Consider the following 22,513-nt stretch of genomic DNA (forward strand, 5'->3'; position numbering starts at 1 on the left):
TCTGATGAACTCCTTAAAACCCAGTATAATTTGTTCTAATATTACATTAGAGAGGTAAAGTATTTCCTCAATCTTTTTTGGGGGGTGGGGGGTGGGGGACACCACAAATATTTTGATGCATTAATTCAGCTGGATATAAATTATTCTTGTACAATAGACAATCACATCTTTTCCTTCAGGGCATCTAAATTTAGTTTATGGAGTTTGGAACTCTGCCACTAAAAACAGATTCAGTTTCAACAATTTATAGTTTGCAGACCAAGAGATTCCATATAGTAGTGTTTCCTATTGCATGAAGTTAAACATAATATTTCTGAAAATGTACCTATTGGCTGCTCTGAATCTGGAGGTATTCGGTCCAAACTCCATTTTCTAGAATCCGTCATGTTAAGAAACAACTTAATCCTTAAATAATTGTTCATGCACCAATCTTAAATTACATGTCTTTTACTGTTGAACCAGGAAAGCCATTTAATGGATTATGAAGCTAGTTCATAGCAGAAACATACAAAAGTCTAAACAGACGTGACATATCATTTGTGAGTTCATATCCAAGCACGGAATACATTAAGTCCACTAAATATACTAGTTCAGGGATTAAGAACAGATATTTAAGCAAATTGCAGAGTTTCAAATTTGACATACGCTCCTACTCAACTAGCTTCATACTATACCACAGAAAACATTATCTATTATGCCTTTATCACACACAAATATCAGAAATCATGAAAGTTAAATGTTGGTGCACTCCTGTCCCAGTGAAGTGCAAACATGCTGCATGCAATTATAGACACATGCCTGACATACCATATGAATTATACTTTTTATTAGTTTTTCTCCCGATTTACCAGGGCTAGTTTCCTTTATCTTTATAACTGGGACTTCCATTATCTTAATTGTCTGTGGAAGAGGAGAACTTTGGTGTGAGATTAAATTACTAACAAGAAGTTTATCAAAAACATGTCATTATGACTACTTTATGTTAAAGCTACATACCTCCAAGGCTTTCAAGAGTTCCTCACGTTTCCCAGCTTCCTGAACTAAAACCACTCTGGTTTCAATTTGAGGTACCTCCTCTGTTCCGGGAGGAGGAAAAAAAAAAAAAAAAAAAGTAATATTTATAACCAGTTCTTCTATTGGATATGTTCTCTCATTTCATTGCTCTTCTCTGGACTCCTTTTGCTTGCTGTCATTCCCATTCAGTAATTATCATTCTAGGCTTCCCATATAACTCATTAAATAGTTAAAAGAGCTGATAAGAATTGTAACAGCACTTAGTGTTAGTTCTCTTCCTTTCCTAGTGAAAACTAAATGGTTTTTAAATCAGCTTCTTTTAACTATTTAATCTTTTAGGTGCTAATAGACTATTTGTTGTTTACATTTTTCCTGTTACAAACTGGTTCGGCTATCCCTTTGGCTATGTCTAGACTACATCCCTCTTTCAAAAAGTGGGATGCAAATTAGGCAGATTGAAAGTGCAAAGGAAGCACAGATTTAAATATCCCACATTTCATTTGCATATTCATGTCCGATCGCTGTTTCGAAAAAGGGCATTTTAAAATTGAAACCACAGTCTAGAGGAGGTGCTTTAAAAAACAAAAACAAAAAAGCCTTTAGAAAGATCCCATATTCCTGAAAAAAAATTAGTTCAGAATCTTTCCAAAAAGGGGTTGTTGTTTTTTTCTGAAAGCACCACATCTAGACTGCAGTTTCACTTTAGAAATGCCCTTTTTCAAAACAGTGATCGGACATGAATACGCAAATAAAGCACAGGATATTTAAACCTGTGCTTCCTTTACCCTTTCGATCTGCCTAATTTACATCCCGCTTTTCGAAAGAGGGATGGAGTCTAGATGAGCCCTTAGAAACTTATCTAATGTCCTCTTCCCCCCCATTCCCCCCACTCCCACGCCCCCCCTTCACTTATTTATTCTTGGTTCTAGTCTTCGAACACTCCAGTCATCTGAAGAAGTGGGCTGTGCCCACAAAAGCTCATGATACCATCTATATGTTTTGTTAGCCTTTAAAATGCTACCAGATTATTTATTTTTTTTGTTTTTGTTTTTTAAGTTTTTCCTGTTACAGACTAACTCGGCTACCACTCAGAAACCTCTCTTGGGTTTACTGGTTAACCATTCACATCCCTAGTCGATTCATCTATTCTGAAAATAGCAAGAGAATAAACAAAATACAAAGAAAAACCTTATTATTTTATGGGAAATATAGTAGGCTTTAAAATTTCTCAAGTCTCTCTTGGGAGTTACCAATTCAAATCTACAGACATCAGTAGAGACCAAAAGCCACTCATCTAATGGTTCTTCTCAGGCCTACGATCAACCAACTGTCTTCAATGCTTATTCTTAGTAAAAGCATCTACAGCTCTTGGTTGGCACTGTGTGTGATGAGCAAGCATGAACTGTTTTCACCTGAAGAGTTCTGCCCCTTTTAACATGGCTTTGAACAACTCAGAAATACTACTGTTGGTTCGTACCAGCTTTATGTCTATACAAAATGTTTCAAGCTATTGGCACTCCCATAAAAAAAATATTCATCTTCCAAGAAACAATATTCAAAACAAACAGGTGTGACACTATTGAAAAATACTTTTCCTGTTACCTTCCATGTGTGTAGCCAATCCAATAAATACATTCTCCTTGGAAGTTTCAGTAATTTTTGAATCAAGAACAGAAGAATCTCCCAAGAGACTACTTCCTATGTCAGACACTAGCATACTGCTGTCAGTCATGATCAAATCTGTGCTTCTTTCTTCAGCAGCTGCAAAATAAAGTACCCAAAATATATTTCATCTGAACAGATAAACAAATAGCCAGTAAAAAGTTCTGTAGAATAGAGAAGTTAATTTTAGACTTCTAAACTTTAAGAATACTAACAAATCCCACTTAAAATAATTCTAACTAAGAGAATATTAGCATGTAAGAGTCAGAGTGTATACAACTATCACAGAATAACTTTTACAGGTAATTCATACAGTTTCCCTCAAAAAATAGATTGTGAGGACAGGGCATTTTGATACCTAGGGGATATGGAAGTAGAAAGCTCAGTGTTCCCTTTAAAAAAAAAAAGTGGCAGCTTGGAGTATTTATTTTGATCCCTGATCTCATGAAATTGCTTGCTTACTCCAGTACAAGTTTTGTTAAATGTGATCTGAAAGAGGTTCAGGGAGCTGGATTAGCTAAACACCCTTCCCCTTCCCAAACTCCCCCTCAGAACATTAAGCTCTCCTCCCCCTCTTGCCCATTACCTGCCTAAGTGGGGAGGGGTACAGGTTCTGGGCACCACCAAAATTCTTACAAACCTGCCACCCCTGGACCACATTCGTCCTGCTCACTGTTAGAGTTGCTCAGGCCTGGCTTACTGGGCAATTTCAGGGATGCAGTCCTTGTCACAGACAGAGAGAAAGGGTTCCTCGCCATCACCGGAAAGTCTCATAGAAGAACCAAGAACGTTATCTACCTACAGAGTTATAAGGTATTACTTAAAAGCAATAATAAAGTACTCAGTGCAGCATTTAAACACAAAGTTATCCTAGTTATCTGACGGGGGCGGGGAAGGGAAAGAATCAGTGAATTTGCAGGATGCCAACAGGCAAAACAGAAACTATCCAGCACTGGAAAATTTTCATCCTGCAGAAACAGCAGACTGCTGAACATTAGTACCCATTCACAATCCCCACATTATGGGACTAACTCCTTATCAACATCATGTTTCTCCTCGATCATATAAGCAGCTGAACAATTGTAAACTTCAGAAAAGACACATCTGTCTCATGTCCATCTAAACCCACCAGAATAAGGGATGGACTAGAGAGCTAAGTGCACTTACCTGAAGAATCAATTAATCAAGGACTTCTTCTAGTCAGTAGAATGCTTTCGTAAGTGGATTTGGAAATACAGGCAGTCCCCGAGTTACGCGGATCCGACTTATGTCGGATCCGCAGTTACGAACAGGGATTTTCTCGCCCCGGAGGACTGGAGCGGCGGGACGCCTGGTCCCGCCGCCCGCCTCCTACGGGGCGAGAAAAGCTGCTCCCCGTCTCCCTGGTCTGCTGGCTCCCCCAGCAGACCAGGGAGACGCCGAGCAAAGCCGCGGAGGACCCAGGCCGGACTGCAGCGCTGATCTGGAAGCGCCGCGGGTCCGGCCCCGGGTCCTCCGCGGCTTTGCTCGGCGTCTCCCTGGTCTGCTGGGGGGGGGGGGGGACGCAGCTAGTGCCCCCCTCCCCCAGCAGACCAGGGAGACGTGGAGCAAAGCCCAGGGCCTGTGGTAGAGCAGGTGGGGCACTGCCGGTTGGTCCCACAGCACCGCTCCTTGGCGCTACTGCACCAACCCCGCAGCACCCCAGCTGCTCTGCCCCAGGAGTCCTGATTCAGCTGCTGCTGATCAGTTTCAGCAGTGGCTGAATCAGGACGCCTGGGGCAGAGCAGCTGGGGTGCTGCTGGGTTGGTGCAGTAGCGCCAAGGAGCGGCCGCGCTACTGGACCAACCCAGCAGCACCCGAGCTGCTCTGCCCCAGGCATCCCCAAGTTAGCCGCTGCTGAAACTGACCAGCGGCTGACTACAGGAAGCCTGAGGCAGAGTTGCTCTGCCCCGGGCTTCCTGGAATCAGCTGCTGATCAGTTTCAGCAGCAGCTGACTTGGGGACGCCTGGGGTTCTTAAGTTGAATCTGTATGTAAGTCAGAACTGGTGTCCAGATTCAGCCACTGTTGAAACTGATCAGTTTCAGCAGCAGCTGAATCTGGACACCAGTTCCGACTTAAATACAGATTCAACTTAAGAACAAACCTACAGTCCCTATCTTGTACGTAACCCGGGGACTGCCTGTATGCAATTCCTGTGATCCATCATGCACCTTAAAGGATTTGCACAGTACAGTAAACTTCCGATAATCCGGCACTTTTAGGACCCAGGGGGTGCCAGATTATCAAATATGCTGGATTATCGGAAGGGGGGGTTATGAGGGGTCTGGGGTGGGGGAGGATGCTACCCCAGACCTCTCATAGCCCCCCCTTCCGATAGTCCGGCTCTGCCCCAGGCATCCCTGATTCAGCCGCTGCTGGTCAGTTTCAGCAGCGGCTGAATTGGGGACGCCTGCAGCAGAGCAGCTGGAGTGCTGCCTGATTAGTCTGGTAGCGCCGATCCTTGGCGCGGCGAGACCAACTCAGCAGCATCCCAGCTGCTCTTGGGGATGCCTTGGGCAGAGCAGCTGGGGTGCTGCCAGGTTGGTCCCACAGTGCCCCTCCTCGGCGCTACAGGACCAACCCCGGAGCACCCCAGCTTCTCCGCCCCAGGCGTCCCCAAGTTAGCCACTGCTGATACTGATCAGTGGCTGACTCCAGGAAGCCAGGGCAGAGCAGCTCTGCCCCCGGCTTCCTGGAGTCAGCTGCTGGTCAGTTTCATCAGCAGCTGAATTGGGACGCCTGGGACAGAGCAGCTGGGGCACTGCGGGTTGGTCCAGTAGTGACGCTCCTCAGGGCTGTGGGACCAACCCAGCAGCTCCCCAGCTGCTCTGCCCCAGGCATCCTGATTCAGCCGCTGCTGGAACTGACCAGCAGCTGATTCCAGGAAGCCGGGGCAGAGCTGCTCTGCCTCGGGCTTCCTGGAGTCAGCCGCTGGTCAGTTTCAGCAGCGGCTGAATCGGGGATAGCTGGGGTGCTACCGGGTTGGTCCCACAGCCCCTACGGGACCCAGCACTCCAGCTGCTCTGCCCCCGGCTTCCCCGATTCAGCCGCTGGTCAGTTTTAGCAGCAGCTGAATCTGGGAAGCTGGGGGCAGAGCAGCTCCAATGGTCCAGCTGCCCAGAGCACTTCCGGGTTCCTGATGGTGCCGGACCATCAGGAGTGCCGGACCATCAGAGTTTTACTGTAGTATGAGGGAATGAGAAACAGTTTGGAAAAGTTTAAGATACCATGATACAGATCAGGGGTGGGCAAAAGAGCCTCCACGGGCCAGATTCGGCCCACCAAGCAAGTTCATCCGACCCACGGAGGCCATGCTGCTCCCCCCCACCCACAGGTCAATCAGCACCTAGGAGCGGGAGGGAAGCAAGCAAAGTCTCCTCACGGCCTTCTCCTGTCCTGCAAGGAGCGTGCAGCTCTTAGGAGTACCACACGCTCCTGGCAGGGCAGCATGACACTGCAGGTGCTCCCCTCTGCTGCCCCCAGGTCAGTGAAGGCCTGGGGAGGGAAGCATGCAAAGTCTCCTCCCACCTTGCAAAGGGCTCAGCAGTTAAAATTCAACTGCCAGCTACTGCTCAGCTGGCAGCTGACTAAGCGCAGCACTCCCTTGCTAGGCAGGGACAGAGAGGTTTCATGTGCTCCCCTCTCCCCAGGCCCTCACTGACCGGGGAAGAGCAGGGAGGAGGCACCTGAAGTCTCTTCCTATTGCCAGGGGCACTAGTGTCTAGCAGAAACTGCCAGCTGTTTTGAACAGCTGGTGGTTCTCTTAGGGGGGGAGGGGCAAAGACTTTGGTGTGGGGGAGGGGGGTCGGGGAATGTGCAATCAGGGGGAATTCATGGAAGTGTCCTGGCCTCACCCCTTCTGCCTGAGGCCCTGCCCCTTCCATGGTGGCCCAAGACCACTTCAAAAATTTCTGAAGTGGCCCCTGGTCAAAAATTATTGTCCACCCCAGTATAGGCACCATTTAAAAAATAAAAATAAAAAAAATAAAAAAAAAAAAAGAGAAAACTGTTAAGTATCTTTTTTGCAGATATTCTCTCCTCCTTATGCTCCCAAATGCACTATGCTTTTATTATTTTAAGGAAAGTCATCTGCAAAATGTTTTGCATGGATAATCTTACAACTCACTGTGTTCAAAAAGGATAAATATTTTTGCTTACAAAAATATGAACAGATTTTTTCTCTTAAAACACACAAAACTTGTAAGATGCAGTGCCCTTTTAAAATAGTAGCCTCTGAGGTCATAAGTTAAAACACAGTGCATGGGAGGACATAGTAAAATCCCAGGAAAGTGGTGTATGGGTCAAATCAATTAAGTAACAAAGATCAACCCTGTTGCCTGTAGGATAAAATTGATCATGCTTTATATACAAATATAGGCCAGGCCTATGTTAGGGATGTAATAGTATAGTCGATTAACCAATAAGCAAAAGCTTATAGGTTAATTGTATAGACTACATGCATTTCTCCTTCCCCTACCCCCCCACCAGTAAATTTTTTAGCAGACTGGCCAGCAGCCCAGCTCAGTCCTGTCTTTGATGGGTCCAGGACCTACCCCTGCTGTGGCTCTGCATTTAAAGAGCATTAGGAGCCAGGTAGGCAGGCAGCCCAGCTCATTTCAAGTTCACGCTGGGTCCGGGAGCTCGGGCCCCCCAGACAAGGGCTGCTGTCACCCCCCACTGCTGCGGCAATAGCACAGGGGCAATAACACAGGGTGACAGGCAGCCAGTCCACAAAGGGTTTTAACTGGCTCCCCTCACAGACCAGCTCCTGCCTGGCACCCCATGCTGCTGCCTCTGATACAGAGGAAGCAGCACGAAATGGCAGGGGGCTCCTTGGGAGTGAGGTGCATAGGCTGCTGACCCCACCCCTAGGGACTTTAGAATAGTCAACTAACCAATAAGAATTCATGAGATTACTCGACTATTCAATTAACCCATATTTACCATCTCTACTACAGACCTTGATTGGTATAATACAGCACTTTTGATCAATCTAGTTATAACAACCTAACTGTACATGTAGATAGTGTTATATCAACAGAGAGTTTCTCTCATCAACATACAGGGAGGTGGATTAACTACACAGACAGGAGACACTCCCTTTGGTAAAGGAGTGTCTTCACTAAGACCACTGCAGATGTCTTTATATTTAAAAACATAAGAATTGCCATGCAGGCCTTCCTCGCTGTAAAGCCAAGATTAGGGATGTTAGTTGATTAATCTAATTTTAATTGAATAAAATTAGTCAATAGGGGTGCTTCCGCTTTGAAATGTAGCAAGAGCCCGCCCAGCTGTTGCTATATTTCAAAGGCAGAAATGCCACTGGAGTTCCACCTCTGAAATCTACAAAAGCCCCAAAAGGGGCTCTTGTGCATTTCAGAGATTGAAATGCTGCATGGAGCCTGAGTCCCCAGCAAGCCCCAAGCTCCATGCAGCGTTTCAATCTTTGAAATGCACAAGAGCCCCAGCAGGGACTCCTGTACATTTCAAAGGTGGAACGCCAACGCTGTGCCTGTGCCCCTGGCCCTACTCCCTCCCACGGAACTGGGGAGAACCGGTTTTTAACCTGGCTTCCCCCAGCATCCCTTCCTCTTTCCTCCCTTTGCTGCAGCTTTCTGATAGAAAGAGAATAGTCTGTTGACTATCCGATAAGCTTTTGCTTATCGGATAGTCAATTAATCACTTACGTTCCTTGAACGTATAGCAAAACAACTTAAAGCGGGGAACTTTTTTCCTGCGGCTAACTTCCATTTGCGCTTTTGGGGGGGGAGGGGGGAGGACACATGACTTAAGAGTGGGAAATGGAAGGACTTACAATACCTCAATTCCTACAAATGTCAATGACTTTAGTGCGGAACGGATGTATACCAGGTGACTTATAGAGGAGATGCCCTCTTATAGAGGAGATGCCCTGTATTGGGTCAGATCAAGGGATCTAGCAAAGCATCCCATCTCTGAAAAGTACAGAAAAGGACAGTTTGGAGGATCAACAAGTCTTCCCCACTCAGATTCTGGCAGTCAGAGGTTTAGGGCATGAGGTTGCATCTCTGACCATCAATAGACTTTCCTTTTAAAAACTCAGTTATACTTTGGTCATCACAATATCCTATGGCAATGAGTTCCAAAGATTAATTGTGCATTGTCTGAAGAAGTACTTTTGTAGTAAACCTACTACCTACTATTGTCATTGGGTGAGCCCTGATTTTTTGTATTGTGGGAAAGAATAATTAACATTTATCTATTCATTTTCCCACACCAGTCATAATTTTATAACCATCTATCATATCCTTCTCCCCCCCCTTTTCCATATATCATCTCCTCTTTTCCAAGAGGAAGTCTCTCCTCAGATGGAAGCCATTCCTTATGTGTAATGATCTTTGTTGCTCGCTCTGAACTTTTCCTCATTCCCTTATATAAGTTTTTTGAGATGGGATGATCAGAACCAAACACTGTATTTAAGGTGTGGGAGCAACACAGATTTATATAATGGCATTATCTCATTTTCTTTCACTTTCTTAATAGTTCTTAAGATTGTTAGCCTTTTTGACAGCTAGTATGCACCAAGCAAAAGTTTTCAGAATGCTATCCAGAAGAACCCCGAGATCTCTTTCTTGAATGGTATCAAAAAATGTAGAGCCCTCCATCCCATCACTAAATATAGGTAGATGGAATTATTCCCCCCACAAGCATTACTTTGAATTTCAGTGTTTTGGGATACCCCCTGCAGCTTTCATAGTCAGCCTATCTGCAGTAGGAATGTGAACAGTTAACCTGTAAGTATCACCCTTAAGGAGTTTCCCCTCCCCCTCCCAACAAATTTGTTTTATCTAGATATGTTGGGTGAGAATTCTGTAACTTACTATAGTAAATGCAAATAGCCACAAAAAGGGATTCCTTTCACAGTTCAAAAGTTGCACAAAAGTCCCAAGAATTTTACAAACATTAATCAAGTCCCACCCAGACATACCACTGTGTGGTAGGCAAGAATTACATCAGTTACCTATCAAAAGGAGGATGCAATGCCCTGTAGTCCTTGGCAGAGACTACCAAAATGAGTCTATTAAAGCCATATTTAATGGTCTGCCATTAATGGTCACATGGATTCCCATGCCTAAAGCAGCAGATTTTGCCCAAGAAAGCTCATGATTATATATATATATATATATATATATATATATATACACACACACACACACACACACATAGTCTCAAAGGTGCTCCAGGACTACGCCTGGTTTTTAAAGTTGCAGACTAAAACGGCTTCCCCTCTGAGACGTTAAACATGCAGACGGGGTTGTCAGTGAGTTACCCTCACTTAACAAAGGCTCCCCCACCCCCACCCCAAAACGGACGATACTAGAGTGCTCGTCTCCAAGGTGCTACTTCAATGGCCCTGGTCGGTTTCCCCGCTCACGGGGCTGGCTCGGGCAGAGCGGGGATGCTCGGCGGCGGGGGGGGGGGGGCTGGAAAGCCACACGCCTGGCAGGTGCAGTCCCAGGCGGAGACTGCGTCTAAGGCCAAAGGCGGCAGCTGATGCGCCTTTGAAGGGCGGAGCGAGCTGTTCCTCAGACGAATGCAGGGGCCAAGGAGTCGCTCGCCAGGGCTAACCCCGAGGCCGCCAGGAGCCGGCGCGATGTGCCTTACACCGGCCATGCGCAGCCCAGAGCGGGCGGGTTCCGGGCTCCGCTCGGCCCCTTCTGGGCAGCCCTACCCTCGGCCCCTTCCTTCACCTGCTCCGCTGCATGCGGCGCGGCCCAACCCGGCCCCGCGGCCCCAGCCCGGGCCCTCCCCACAAGGCCTTACCGCGCCTCACGCTCAAACCCGCAACCCGGCCACTCCGCCAAGCTCCAGGCAGCGGCCGCCGACCCCAATTCAAAAAGCGAGCCGCCGCTCTAAGCGAGCCGCCCATTGGTTGCCAGGCGGCGCCGGCGCCGGCGTGCTTATGAAAGCCGCTTCCTCATTGGTCCTTCGCGGGATTCTCTTCGTGAAGTCCCTCCCTTCCTCCCGTCGCTCTCTGAAAAGGGCTTCCTGTTATTGGACGGTGCCCGTGCAGCTCGTTGCAAAGCGATCGCCCATTGGCCGAGCGCGATTCCCCTAATCCTTAGGTGTGGGGATGAAAGGGGGAGCTCCGCTTGCCCAAACACGGGTCACAGGACGCTGGCTCACCTCGGTTCTGATTGGCGGCTGGCTCTTTTCAAACGAGCCCAACCGTTGAAAGAGACGGTGCCATACGTCAGCCCGTGCCCATCGTTCCAGCCTCTGAGGGGCAGCGCTGCGCAGCTGGAACCTGGCTGAGGAGCCCGCCCGGGTACGCCCGACATTGCCCAGCGCTACTGCTCCCGCCCCCCAGTCACCGCCCAGCATAGCCCCGACACGGCCCCACACAGCCCTGGCTCTGCAGCCCCCGACGAGCCGCGGCCACCCTGTCAAGCCCACAGCGGCGTCAGTCCACGAGGGCGGAGTGATGGGGCCGTAAACGAGGTTCCGGTGTAACGTGGGGCACGGTAGGGCTGCCCCCGCAGGGGTGCAGGATTGGAGCCCCAGCTTGCAAACTGTGAGTGACCCTTTCCTGCCCGCCCTTTGCAGCTAGTCAGATTTAGGGTCCAATACATGTTTTCCCAGGCACATCTAGCTCCCCAGCTAGAATGAAACCATTTCTGTTCCTTAGAAACACCCAGGGGTCCTGTGGCACCTTAGAGCAGTGGTCCCCAACCTTTTGAGGTTGTCGGGCACCAGGGGGCGGGGACACTTGCGTGCCCGGGGGCAGGGCCCCTCCATAGCCAGGCCCCCCCCCCCATAGCCACGCACCCAGTGCCCCCTCCAAGGGCTGCGCGCCCGGGGCCGGCGCTCCCCCCGCCAACCACCACACGGCCGGGGCTGGCGCTCCCTCCCCCCCCCAAGCGCTGCGCGCCACAGGCCAGCGCTCCCCCCGCCAAGCGCCACGGGGCCGGCGCTCCCTCCCCCCCCAAGCGCCGGGGCCGGCGCTCCCTCCCCCCCCCCCCCCAAGCGCCGGGGCCGGCGCTCCCCCCCGCCAAACGCCATGTGCCCGGTGCCGGGCGCTCCCCATGCACCATGTGCCCGGGGCCAGGCCAGCCCCAAGCACCTGGTGGGCGAATGCAAATGCCCCCGCGGGCGCCATGGCGCCCGCGGGCACCGTGTTGGGGACCACGGCCTTAAAGACTATCCAAAAGATATAGAATCATGAGCTTTTGTGGGTAAAGATACTGACACGGTTACCCCTCTGAGAGTCTGTTCCTTAGGTTTCAGAGTAGATGTGTTAGTCTGTTTCTGCAAAAACAGCAAGGCGTGCGATGGCACCTTAAAGATTAAGGCTATGTCTACACTGGCATGATTTTCCAGAAATGCTTTTAACAGAAAAGCACTTTTTGCAGAAAAGCGTCCGTGGCCAATCTAAACACGCTTTTCCACAAAAAAGTCCTGATTGCCATTTTCACGATCGGGGCTTTTTTGCGGAAAACAGTACTGTGCTGTCTACACTGGCCCTTTTGCGCAAAAGTCTTTCGGAAAAAGACTTTTGCCCAAACGGGAGCAGCATAATATTTCCGGAAAAGCACGGACGATCTTACATTAGATCATCAGTGCTTTTCCAGAAATTCAAGCGGCCAGTGTAGACAGCTGGCAAGTTTTTTCGGAAAAGCGGCTGATTTTCCGGAAAAACTTGCCAGTCTAGACACAGCCTGCCAGTTTTATTAGGGCATATGAGCTTTTGTGATTTACAACTCACTTCAGCTGCATGAAAGGAGAAAAAAACGAAACAGTAGGGGTGGGTCTAGACTGGCAAGATTTTGCGCAAGCAAAAACTTGCCAGCTGTCTACACTGGCCGCTTGATTTTGCCCAAGAGCACTGACTTTGTAATGTACAAAATCAGTGCTTCTTGCGCAAATACTTTCACGCTCCAGATTGGACAAAAGCCCTTTTCCGGAAACGCTTTTGCACAAAAGGGCCAGTGTAGACAGCTAAAAACTATTTTGCGCAAAAAAGCCCCGATGGCGAAAATGGTGATCGGGGCTTTCTTGCACAAAACCGCGTCAAGATTGGCACGGACGCTTTTTTTTGCAGAAAAGCGTCTGTGCCAATCTAGACACTCTTTTCCGCAAATGCTTTTAACGGAAAAACTTTTCTGTTAAAAGCATTTGCGGAAAATCATGCCAGTCTAGACGTAGCCTAGGGGTACAGGAATGGGAGTAACAAGGATTCCTGTGGCTCCTTATAGACTAACAGATGTATTGGAGCATAAACTTTCGTGGGCAAAGACCCCCTTCGTCAGATGCATGTCACGAAAAGCTTATGCTCATGAAAGCTTATGCTCCAATACATCTGTTGGTCTATAAGGTATCACAGGACTCCTTGTCGCTTTTTCAGATCCAGACTTTCACAGCTACCCCTCTGAGAAATGGGAGTGTTACATCAGAGATGATTCAATCAGGGTCAACTTTTTAAACCCGATTTTAAACCCCTGATAGTATTAATCATTACAACAACAAAAGCAATAAGATGCTGATGGCGCAAATGTCCTTACATTCTTAAACTGATCTTGGGAGCTTGCCCTTTCACCCATTTCCTCCCTATTTTTTGTTGTGTCAGTTGACACATCATATTTAAATTTGTCTCTTCAAGGCAAAGATCATGTTTGTCTAATTGTTCAGCAAAACCCCCTACATCACCATTGGGCATGAAAAACATCATTATAAAAATTTATTTTGGACATCAAAAATACACATTAACAAATCTAATAAGCTTTGTCTCAAGGATGTTAAGGTCTTTTATTATTTTGATTAAAATGAGCTTCGGAATAATCAAATCAAAGGGAAAAATGATCAATGGAAATGTGAATGGTTCACATGAATGTTAGCTGACTCAACTGAATCAAAAGTGTTATAAAATTAACTAAACCTAATGCTTTTAATTTTTTCCTATTTTGTATTCTTCTCTAATATTAAACCTTTGTGAATTGGAAAGTAATATTTTGTATGTATTCTGCATCTTATTAGTAAAAATCTAATTTAATAAATTCTGACAGACAATTTAAAAGGAATTTGACTGATGTCCTTCTAACAATTATTATATGGTGAATTCTTATATACTAAAATTAAATGTTTTGATAGTATTCATCCTTTTTATATTAGGGATACTTATTACAAGACCATGGCACATCCACATCTGTATATGGAAAAATTATATAAAGTGGGTACCTGCAGATTTGTAGAGTTCTGGATGCAAAATTTGTATCTGTATCTGCAAAAATGAGCTGCAGATTTGCAGGGCTCTGCTTACTACTTTAGATATCTTGTTGACTTAGGGCCTGATCCCAAGCCTACTGAAGTCAGTGAAAGTGATTTCACATTAGAGGGTTTTGAACCAGATCCTAAGGACCAAAGGAAAGAGGACATTGCTTGTAATAGGGATTGCTTATGTGAGTAAGGGCTGGTAGGCATATGACCCATGTAAGTAGGAACTGTGTGCATGAGTAAAAGGTTTGAATCCTGCAAACTGGATAGGTGGTCTCAGCTATTATTTCACACAATAACAACACTCATGCTGATGATTTTCTGCTTTTTGTCAAAATTTAAAAGCATTAGCGGGAGCTTGTTGTTTCTATTTATACTCTGAAAAACATCTTGGGACTTGATCCTGCTGTACCAAATCATGGATTCCCAATTTCTTCCAACCAGATCATGTAAGGCTGTAATGGGCAACTGCATGTGGTCTATCAGGGTTGTGTGTGTGGCCTACAAGACATTTTATTTACTATTGTCCATGTACAGGATTGCCAAATTTCACTGGTTTCCGTTCACGTTTTTTTCCTACTGATATTACTAAAATGACACACACATAAACAGGCCCGCTGACAGGGAAAGGTAAGGGACAAACGGGGCAACTGCCCCAGGGTCCTGTGATTCAAAAGCGCCAGGGCTCCCAGCCGCCGCTGCTGGCTTTGTCCGCTAGTTGCTGTGAGCAGTTAGGTTCTCTCCCTGGCTACAGTTGTCCCAGGGATCTTTTTGGGGTGTCCACAGAAAGGACAGCATGTCCATATGATATATTATCTGGGTGCATTTTGCAGGGACAGAGAGAGGACAATATTGCCCCCCACCCCCCCCCACACACACACACACCAACTCCTACCCCCATCTCACTCCTCCTTTCCTGGCCATCCTGCCTCCTCCTCCCTCAGCATGGACTCTGCATGGTCAGAAAAGTCCCCCTGGGGTCTTCAAGATGGGGGAAACCTGCCACAAAAGACAGCTGACTTCACTTCTGCCAATTAGCTGGAAGATACCTCCACAGAAGATCCGTTTTGGGCTTGGATAACATGGCCATTGTTTCTGACTAGTGTTTGGCATTTCGGTATCAAAACTAGAAGTAGCAAATGGAAACAATGCAAAGTCTAGAATCACTTGTGCACAAACTTTGCCTCAAATTTCTGCACTTACACGTATACTTAAAGTGTGTGTGTTTGCAGAGTCAAGTCCTTCAATATATATATGCCATATATTTTATGGACACTACAATTCATGATTCTTATTACAGATAATTTAACATTGTAAAATGCTTGGCAATACCTTGGAGTGATTGCTTAAAGGCTGCCTTTCACAGCATTTTCCGTGATCCTGTAAATTAGTTGATGCTACTCCATTGAAATTGATAGAGCTGTGCCAGTTTACACCATCAGAGAATGTCATTTTTGTGTGTGTGTAGTACATGTAAACTTTAGAAATAACTGAAATTTTTGTACACCATCAGAGATTGTCCTTTCTGTGTGTGTGTGTGTAGCACATGTAAACTTTAGAAATAACTGAAATTTTTGCTAATTTGAAAAAAAAAGTTTGTTTTTCAACCTATAGCAAAATTTTACAGCACAGTTAAGAACTCTTGGGGGAAAAAAGATTCTCTGTGGAACTGTTGTTTCTCTTTAAGTAACGTAGTTAATGTGCTGCTGCATCCTTGACTCATTTCCTATTAGCCCTTTAACATACAACTTGCTCAATAAACTGTATGTGGAAACCAGTTCTAGAAAATGCATTCTACTTTTGTAATGTTATAAATTATAAATATTGTTGTGGTCCTTGGAACCCCATTTCCTCACAAACTTGAAGGATTTTCTCCTGTTCCCACTGAAATTCATTATCTTTGACTCCAATGACAACAGGATCAAGTGTCAGCTTTTTATTTCTTACAAATTAGTCATCTAATTTTTCATGGCCATTTTTAAGAGAGCTTCTCTTTTCAAGACCTTTACATAAACTGTATTAGTTTTATGTCTTTTCTTTCCTGATTAATTAGTTTTAAAATAAGAATTAAAATTAGGGGTGTGCTCATTCTTTTATATTCATTTGATTCATGGTATATATGGGTATGTTTACACTACCCCGCTAGTTCGAACTAGCGGGGTAATGTAGGCATACCGCACTTGCAAATGAAGCCCGGGATTTGAATTCCCGGGCTTCATTTGCATAAGCCGGGCGCCGCCATTTTTAAATCCCGGCTAGTTCGAACCCCGTGCCGCGCGGCTACACGCGCACGGAGTAGCTAGTTCGGATTAGGCTTCTAATCCGAACTAGCTGTACTCCTCGTGGAATGAGGAGTACAGCTAGTTCGGATTAGGAAGCCTAATCCGAACTAGCTACTCCATGCCACGTGTAGCCGCGCGGCACGGGGTTCAAACTAGCCGGGATTTAAAAATGGCGGCGCCCGGCTTATGCAAATGAAGCCCGGGAAATTCAAATCCCGGGCTTCATTTGCAAGTGCGGTATGCCTACATTACCCTCCTAGTTTGAATTAGGAGGGTAGTGTAGACATACCCTATGAAACTAGACATTTAATGAAATATTTGATCTTTTTAACATGGGTTAACAAGCACAAATGTATAGAATAACCACTGGTTATGTGGATGTTAGTAGTTAATGCCTCGATACCTTCCATCACCATGAAATTTTGACAGGTACCCTGCCCCCTTCCCATGATGCCTCCAAGCCCCGCACCTTCCTGTCCCCTAACCCCCCTTCCTGTCCCTTTGTCCCACCCCCACGATGCCTCCTAACCCTGCCCCCCCATGACGCCTCCTGCTTCAGCCCCTCCACCCACTGGGTACCATGGCTCCATGGAGTCGTCAGATCCACTATCATCCGTCGCATGGAGTGCTCGCCAGCTGCCCAGCTGTTTAGGCTGTGGGGGGGGGGGGGCATCACAACGACCTAACTACCCACATTCTCCACCACTGTGAAGGATTTACTGGGTGCGAGCGCCCCCTCCCGACAGGGCAGGGGGGTTCAGCGGACCCTCCGTCTGTGACTAACGTATGTCTGTCCCGGAGCTTGTTCCCCGGGGTGGGGGATGTGAGTGCGATCACCCGGCCATGTGTCGGTGCCGGGGTTCAGCGGACTCACTGCCCTGCCCCATCAGGGGTCCATGGGTCTTGTAGGGAATGGGGGGGAGGGAAGTCCCGGGGGCCCGTTCCGAAGAAAGGTCCTCCCCGGAATGGGGTAATGGGTATAGAGCATCTTAGTTCTCGGTCTTGGTTGCCTGACTCCCTAAGAGTTGCGGAGTGACCTTGTGACGGATTCACTGGGAAAATAGGGGTGGCGGGCGAAGAGGAGGGGTGTGGGGAACCCGGGCCCGCCCTCTCCACCGGGTCCCACCCCGGGGTCCTAAGTGGGGCGTAACTATCGCATTCCCTCCACGGCAGATGGGGACTATCCCCATAACTCACCTGCCCACGGGCGCCAGAAGCACTCTGCCCCGGGCTTCTTCCACTCCCTGCTCCCGGCCGCCCTGCCCGGGGGTTTGCCCGGGCCACTTACCCCACCCGACCCGTCCGCCCCGTCCGGCTGGCGTCCTGGGGGTTCCGGTGTCAGTCTTCTTGCCATCCAGTGGGGTGGGATGCTTGTCCGCTTGTGGGGCGTTCGGCGGCTCCTCCCGGTGCCGCCTCCAGCTGTCTCTCCCGGCCGCTTTTCAAGCGGCCCGGGCAAGGACACCGGGGATGCTAGCCCCGCCCCTCGGACGTCCGCACTCCTCTCTGTGCACCAGCTGGGGCTTGGTGCTCCACCCCCTGCCTTGCACAGCCCTGCATAGCCGGCACGCTCGCCAGGCTCCCGGCCCGCCTGCCGCAGCCCTGTCTGGCCCTGCCCTCTTAGCCGTGGGGCCAGGCGCGTTCCCCTGCATCAGGTCTCGGCCCAACTGGGGCTATTCCAACCACCCAGGCCGTCCGCTTGCCCTCTCTGCGCCGGGGGGGGGTGATCCCCCGACGCAGGTTAGTGTGGACCCCACGGGGTCCATCACAGGTGGCCTCCACTTTTAATTTATGTGGGGGAAAGAAAGGATAAGAGGAAAAGACTTGTTTAGGAATTTTGTTATTGTATGTAGGATAAAATATGCTGAAATAAAAAGCACAATTTTTAGTATTGTAATTTGGTAAACTCCTGGGCTCACTGAAGTCAAGGGAATTTTTTCCATTGGAATTTTCATCCCAAATCTACAGTTCTTTCCCTAAATTTTCCACATGCTCATTCCAAAAAGTATACCAATTCAACCCTGTCACACATTTTTAAACAAATCATCTCCACTTCAGGCTGCTTTCCTAATTTATTGAGATGGTCATTTACTATCTTTCTCTTGTCAAAATCACCCCTTCCCAAAAGTAGCCCATGATCCACAATAACAGATTCTAACAAACACCTTTCATTTCTCATTTATAGACTTACTGGGGGTTGACAAAGACATTTAATGCACCTCATGCTTCTCTCAGTGGATTCTGATCTCTCCATTCCTTTCATCTTCATTCCTGACATTGCATAGGTGCTTTGGTATTACAGACTCTATAAAATTAAATACAAGTACAGTCAAGGGTATCTTCCCTGCTCTCCTGTCAATGAGGAGTCTATTGCAACTGACAATATGTCTTTGGCTAACTAAGTTTCTAAATGGGAAGACGTGAAAAATACATTGTTCCATGTTCCTTAAATATAATATAGTTTTTATTAGCGACAATAATACTTTCACACATGTACTGCAGTATATTTTGTAAAAATAATGCTCTCAATCCTGCAAGCACCTATAGGGTGTTTTGCCTTTCAGCAGTTTGACCCACTGAAGCCATTGGGACTGTTCATAGGCATAAAGTATATGGCTTTGGCTTCCATGGAACTGCTCTTGCTCAGTCTAAAATTACATCCTGCAGGGACTGGAGACTTGCCATTATCAGATGCAATGTGTGATTCATGGGGCAGACTGGTGACTTGGGGGCTGGATTACATAAAGACTGTCTGACCCCGTTGCTGAGCAATAGTGGCTGTGCAGTAGGTGCTCTATGGCTACAGGATGCGATTCAAGTGGTGCACTGCATCACAGTGTCCCCTAGATGTCTCTGTGATCAGATAAGGGCCGAAGCATGATGAAATGAAAACAATTGCAAGGACACAGATGTAGGGACGGAAGCCGAGACTTCCTCTGTACGCGTCTTCTGATTGGCTTGTGAAGGTTATGAAACCCCTGAATGGGAGCTACAACCTTGCAGCAAACTTGCAGGAGGCAGAAAAAACTTGCTTCGGTGTCTGTGCTCGTACACAGCAAAGAAGGCAGCGGTCCAGTATGAAATCAGCCTTTGTTTTGGTGACTGCGCTGGCAGCCTTGACAGCCTATTATGTGTATCTGCCCTTACCCAGCACAGTTTCGGATCCCTGGAAGCTCATGCTGCTGGATGCCACTTTCAGGGCAACCCAGCAAATGGTAAGCTTGATCCATGCAATTTTGTCTCTTCATCTTCCTTCTCTGTCTCTGTACGCCCCCTGTATTTCTCTCCCTTGCAGTCAGCTGAGGAAATGTCATGTGCAGCTGATGAGTGATTTTAAGGGAAGAGAGGCGCCTGAGCTTTTTGTAGCAGCTGCTGCCGCCAAGGCGCCTCTGGGCGTGTTGGCAGAAATTATCTCTGTAAATGTATCTGATCTTAATTTATTTAAAATGGTAATGCGCTATAAATTCTGCTGTCAGATGGCTTTACTCCTCTTGGATTAGCTGGTTGGTTGATTTACCGCAGCAAGCGCTCCCATTTCCTCCCTTGCTGCCTTTGCATTAAATGAATGAAAAATGCTAGAGAGAAACCCCTTTGTGCTAGTTTTTACTCCGTTTTACAATATTCATTTGCAGTTGCGGTGACTAAGGGACTCTCGGCAGAAAATCTAGAAATAGAATCGGATCTCTGTTCTCACACACTTTTTATATTACAACAGCTGATAGGAAAATGCCCCATGATCCAATCTACTTCAAAACCCCTTATCTTCTTTATTAGGCTGTTCTTGTGACATTGAGGAGCCTGGTCGGAGCGAAGGTTCTTCCCACTGTTTAGCGCCAAACTAAACCTTTTCGGCTTTTTAGGACCCACACCCTGATTATTTGAGAAGTGATGGGGTTGACTCCATGGTAGAAACTGAAAGCATTTTATAGTCAGTCCCTACTCAAGGCAGGTAAGAAGGAAAATTGCTAACCTCATTGCAGCCCCCAGCGCAGTTGCAGACATTTGCTGCATGACATTAAAAGAGAAGGGGCTGATGATCTCTGCTTTACTTAATCCCACTCACAGATCCAGAAGCACAAGATTTTTAGGGATGTCAAATGCAATGTATTTCATTCTCTCTAGGTAAATGCACTAGAAATCACCATGTAAGAGCAAGGCAGAGCCAGTGGTTAGTTGTTTGCTGCTGCTGCTTCTGTCCAGATTAGTAAACCATGCACTAGCATAGTGCATACTTTTTTAGTAATGCTGCTAGGTGTAAATGCACCCCCAAATAAGCAGGGAAATCAGCCACTGCTTTCCCCCACTGATCAGGATATGGGGGAGGGAGGCTCAGGCAGCTCACTGCTCCTGCCTTCCCCCTGGCTGCCCAAACATAGGTTACTTAAGGAACCATGGGGGGTGCTTTCGCACCCTTCATGCACACACCACTGCATATGGGCCTGTTTTGTATGCAGTTTATTACATGTTGCCTCTTCTGCATTTTCTAACACTAGAAACAAATTGAATGTTTGTATCCCAGCACTTTACCGATCATGTTTGAGGAAGAATGTAGTGTGAAAAGTTTGAAAATGGAGGAAAACTCAAGTCCAGTTAAATTGGTTTTTGGGTTTGCACTAATAAACAAGAGGAGTCTACCTTTGTACACTGTATTCCTTATACTCTGTTTTTCGAATAACATTTCAACAGCTCCATAACCTTTTCTCCCATTTTAAATTTTGTTCTGGTGTTTTTATGGTGACATCATGCAGACCAGAGGTTACAAAATGTTTTACATGAACTTAATTCCTCTTCTACTAGTGCAGTCTGATCTTTTTATAGCAATTGATGAACAACTATGGTTTTAATCTGCCATATATGCAAAGGCACTCTTTAAAAAGCTATATTTGCCAGTAGTGCTTCATTCTATAAAATGGCATACATGAATAACTTTTAATAAATCTATGGAGGTGAAATGATAAATTTTGTTTTTCATACACATTCTTGTAACCAATGATAAATTAATTAGCTAAGTGATGTGAACATGCTCCAAAATAACTCCTTTCTTCAACAGAAGTAAAGGGAGCTCAGCAACTTATGTGTTTGGGTCCCTTCATTTGCTCTGCATGAGTTTCTGAAGCAGTTGGATTGTAAACAGCCACCATAATCAGTTCATAAATGTTAAGCCCAGAAGGGCGTGTAATGATAATCTAGTTAAAACCTCCTACATAACACAGGCTTTAGAATTTTGCCCAGTAATTCCTGTGTCACACCCATAACCTGTAGTTGAATGACAGCATATCCTCCAGAAATACACTTGCTCTTAATTTAATCAGACGTTGTGTTTTTACTATTACTGTATAAACTCCACCATTCCATTTATGTATTTAACACTAAAGTACATGGTCCTGCAAACTAAGTAAAACAGCAAACAATCCCCTCCCACAGAAGTTTACTTTTTAAAAGGAAAGAACAAGGGTATGTCTACACTACAAAGTTAATTCGAACTAACAGCCGTTAGTTCGAATTAACTTTCATAGGCGCTACACAGGCAAACCGCTAGTTCGAACTTAATTCGAACTAGCGGAGCGCTTAATTCAAACTAGGTAAACCTCATTCTACGAGGAGTAACGCCTAGTTCGAATTAAGTAGTTCGAATTAAGGGCTGTGTAGCCACTTAATTCAAACTAGAGGGAGGCTAGCCCTTCCCAGGTTGCCCTGGTGGCTACTCTGGGCCAAGCCAGGGAAACTCGTCTGCCCCCCTCCCAGCCCCGGAGCCCTTAAAGGGGCACGGTCTGGCTACAGTGCCCATGCCAAGTACAAGCCTGCCAGCACCTGGCACGGCACGAGCCAGCCACCTGCTGCCACCCAGCCCTCCGCCTCTTCCCGGGACCAGGCTGGCGGCTCCCAGGAGCTTGCCCGGGGCTGCAAGAGGGGGGCGCCCGCCTGGTCAAGTGCGGAGATCATGGACCTCATCCAGGTTTGGGGGGAGGCCTCCAACGTCCATGACCTGCGCAATAGGCACAGGAAAGTGGCTATCTAGGGCAGGATAGCTGCCAGCCTGGCCACTCAGGAGCAGGTTTGCATGAAAATCAAGGTGGTCCAATGAGACCCCCAACCCTGAGCCCTGAGCTTAGAACATAACATAAGAATGGCTGTACTGGGTCAGACCAAAGGTCCATCTAGCCCAGTAGCCTGTCTGCTGACAGCGGCCCACACTAGGGACCCTGGAGGGGATGGACTAAAGACAATAACCAAGCCATTTGTCTCGTGCCATCCATCTCCAGCCTTCCACAAACAGAGGCCAGGGAC

The 22,513-nt window shown here is 47.0% G+C and overlaps 2 protein-coding genes across 12 annotated transcripts in view; one reads left to right on the forward strand and one right to left on the reverse strand.

Annotated features, from left to right (window-relative positions):
• Positions 1–10,634, reverse strand: part of ECT2 (epithelial cell transforming 2) — a 67,313-nt gene extending 56,679 nt beyond the window's left edge. For 4 of the 9 annotated variants that reach the window (XM_089780761.1, XM_089780758.1, XM_089780757.1 and 1 more), the window contains exons 1-5: positions 10,500–10,634; positions 3,317–3,474; positions 2,617–2,775; positions 997–1,076; positions 808–900 (exon numbers count right to left, since the gene is read on the reverse strand). In XM_089780761.1, the coding sequence (XP_089636887.1) occupies positions 808–900; positions 997–1,076; positions 2,617–2,775; positions 3,317–3,434 (450 nt within the window). In that variant the 5' untranslated portion in view covers positions 3,435–3,474; positions 10,500–10,634. The remainder of the gene's footprint in view (positions 1–807; positions 901–996; positions 1,077–2,616; positions 2,776–3,316; positions 3,475–10,499) is intronic. The other 5 variants (XM_089780762.1, XM_089780760.1, XM_089780756.1 and 2 more) reach the window with 3 other exon arrangements.
• Positions 10,635–10,864: 230 nt separating this feature from the next.
• NCEH1 (neutral cholesterol ester hydrolase 1) overlaps positions 10,865–22,513 on the forward strand; it is a 42,798-nt gene continuing 31,149 nt past the window's right edge. Inside the window, exon 1 of one of the 3 annotated variants that reach the window (XM_025190463.3) lies at positions 10,865–11,250. Coding sequence is in view for 1 of the 3 variants with exons in the window: in XM_006134628.5 (XP_006134690.2) it covers positions 19,195–19,440 (246 nt within the window). In the remaining 2 variants the exon portion in view is untranslated. Of the gene's footprint in view, positions 11,251–18,790; positions 19,441–22,513 lie in introns of those variants that run through there. The other 2 variants (XM_006134628.5, XM_075937972.2) reach the window with 2 other exon arrangements.

This window comes from Pelodiscus sinensis, chromosome 10, assembly GCF_052426305.1.
Source record: "Pelodiscus sinensis isolate ZL-2025 chromosome 10, ASM5242630v1, whole genome shotgun sequence".
In the NCBI taxonomy this organism is placed as follows: Eukaryota; Metazoa; Chordata; order Testudines; family Trionychidae; genus Pelodiscus; species Pelodiscus sinensis.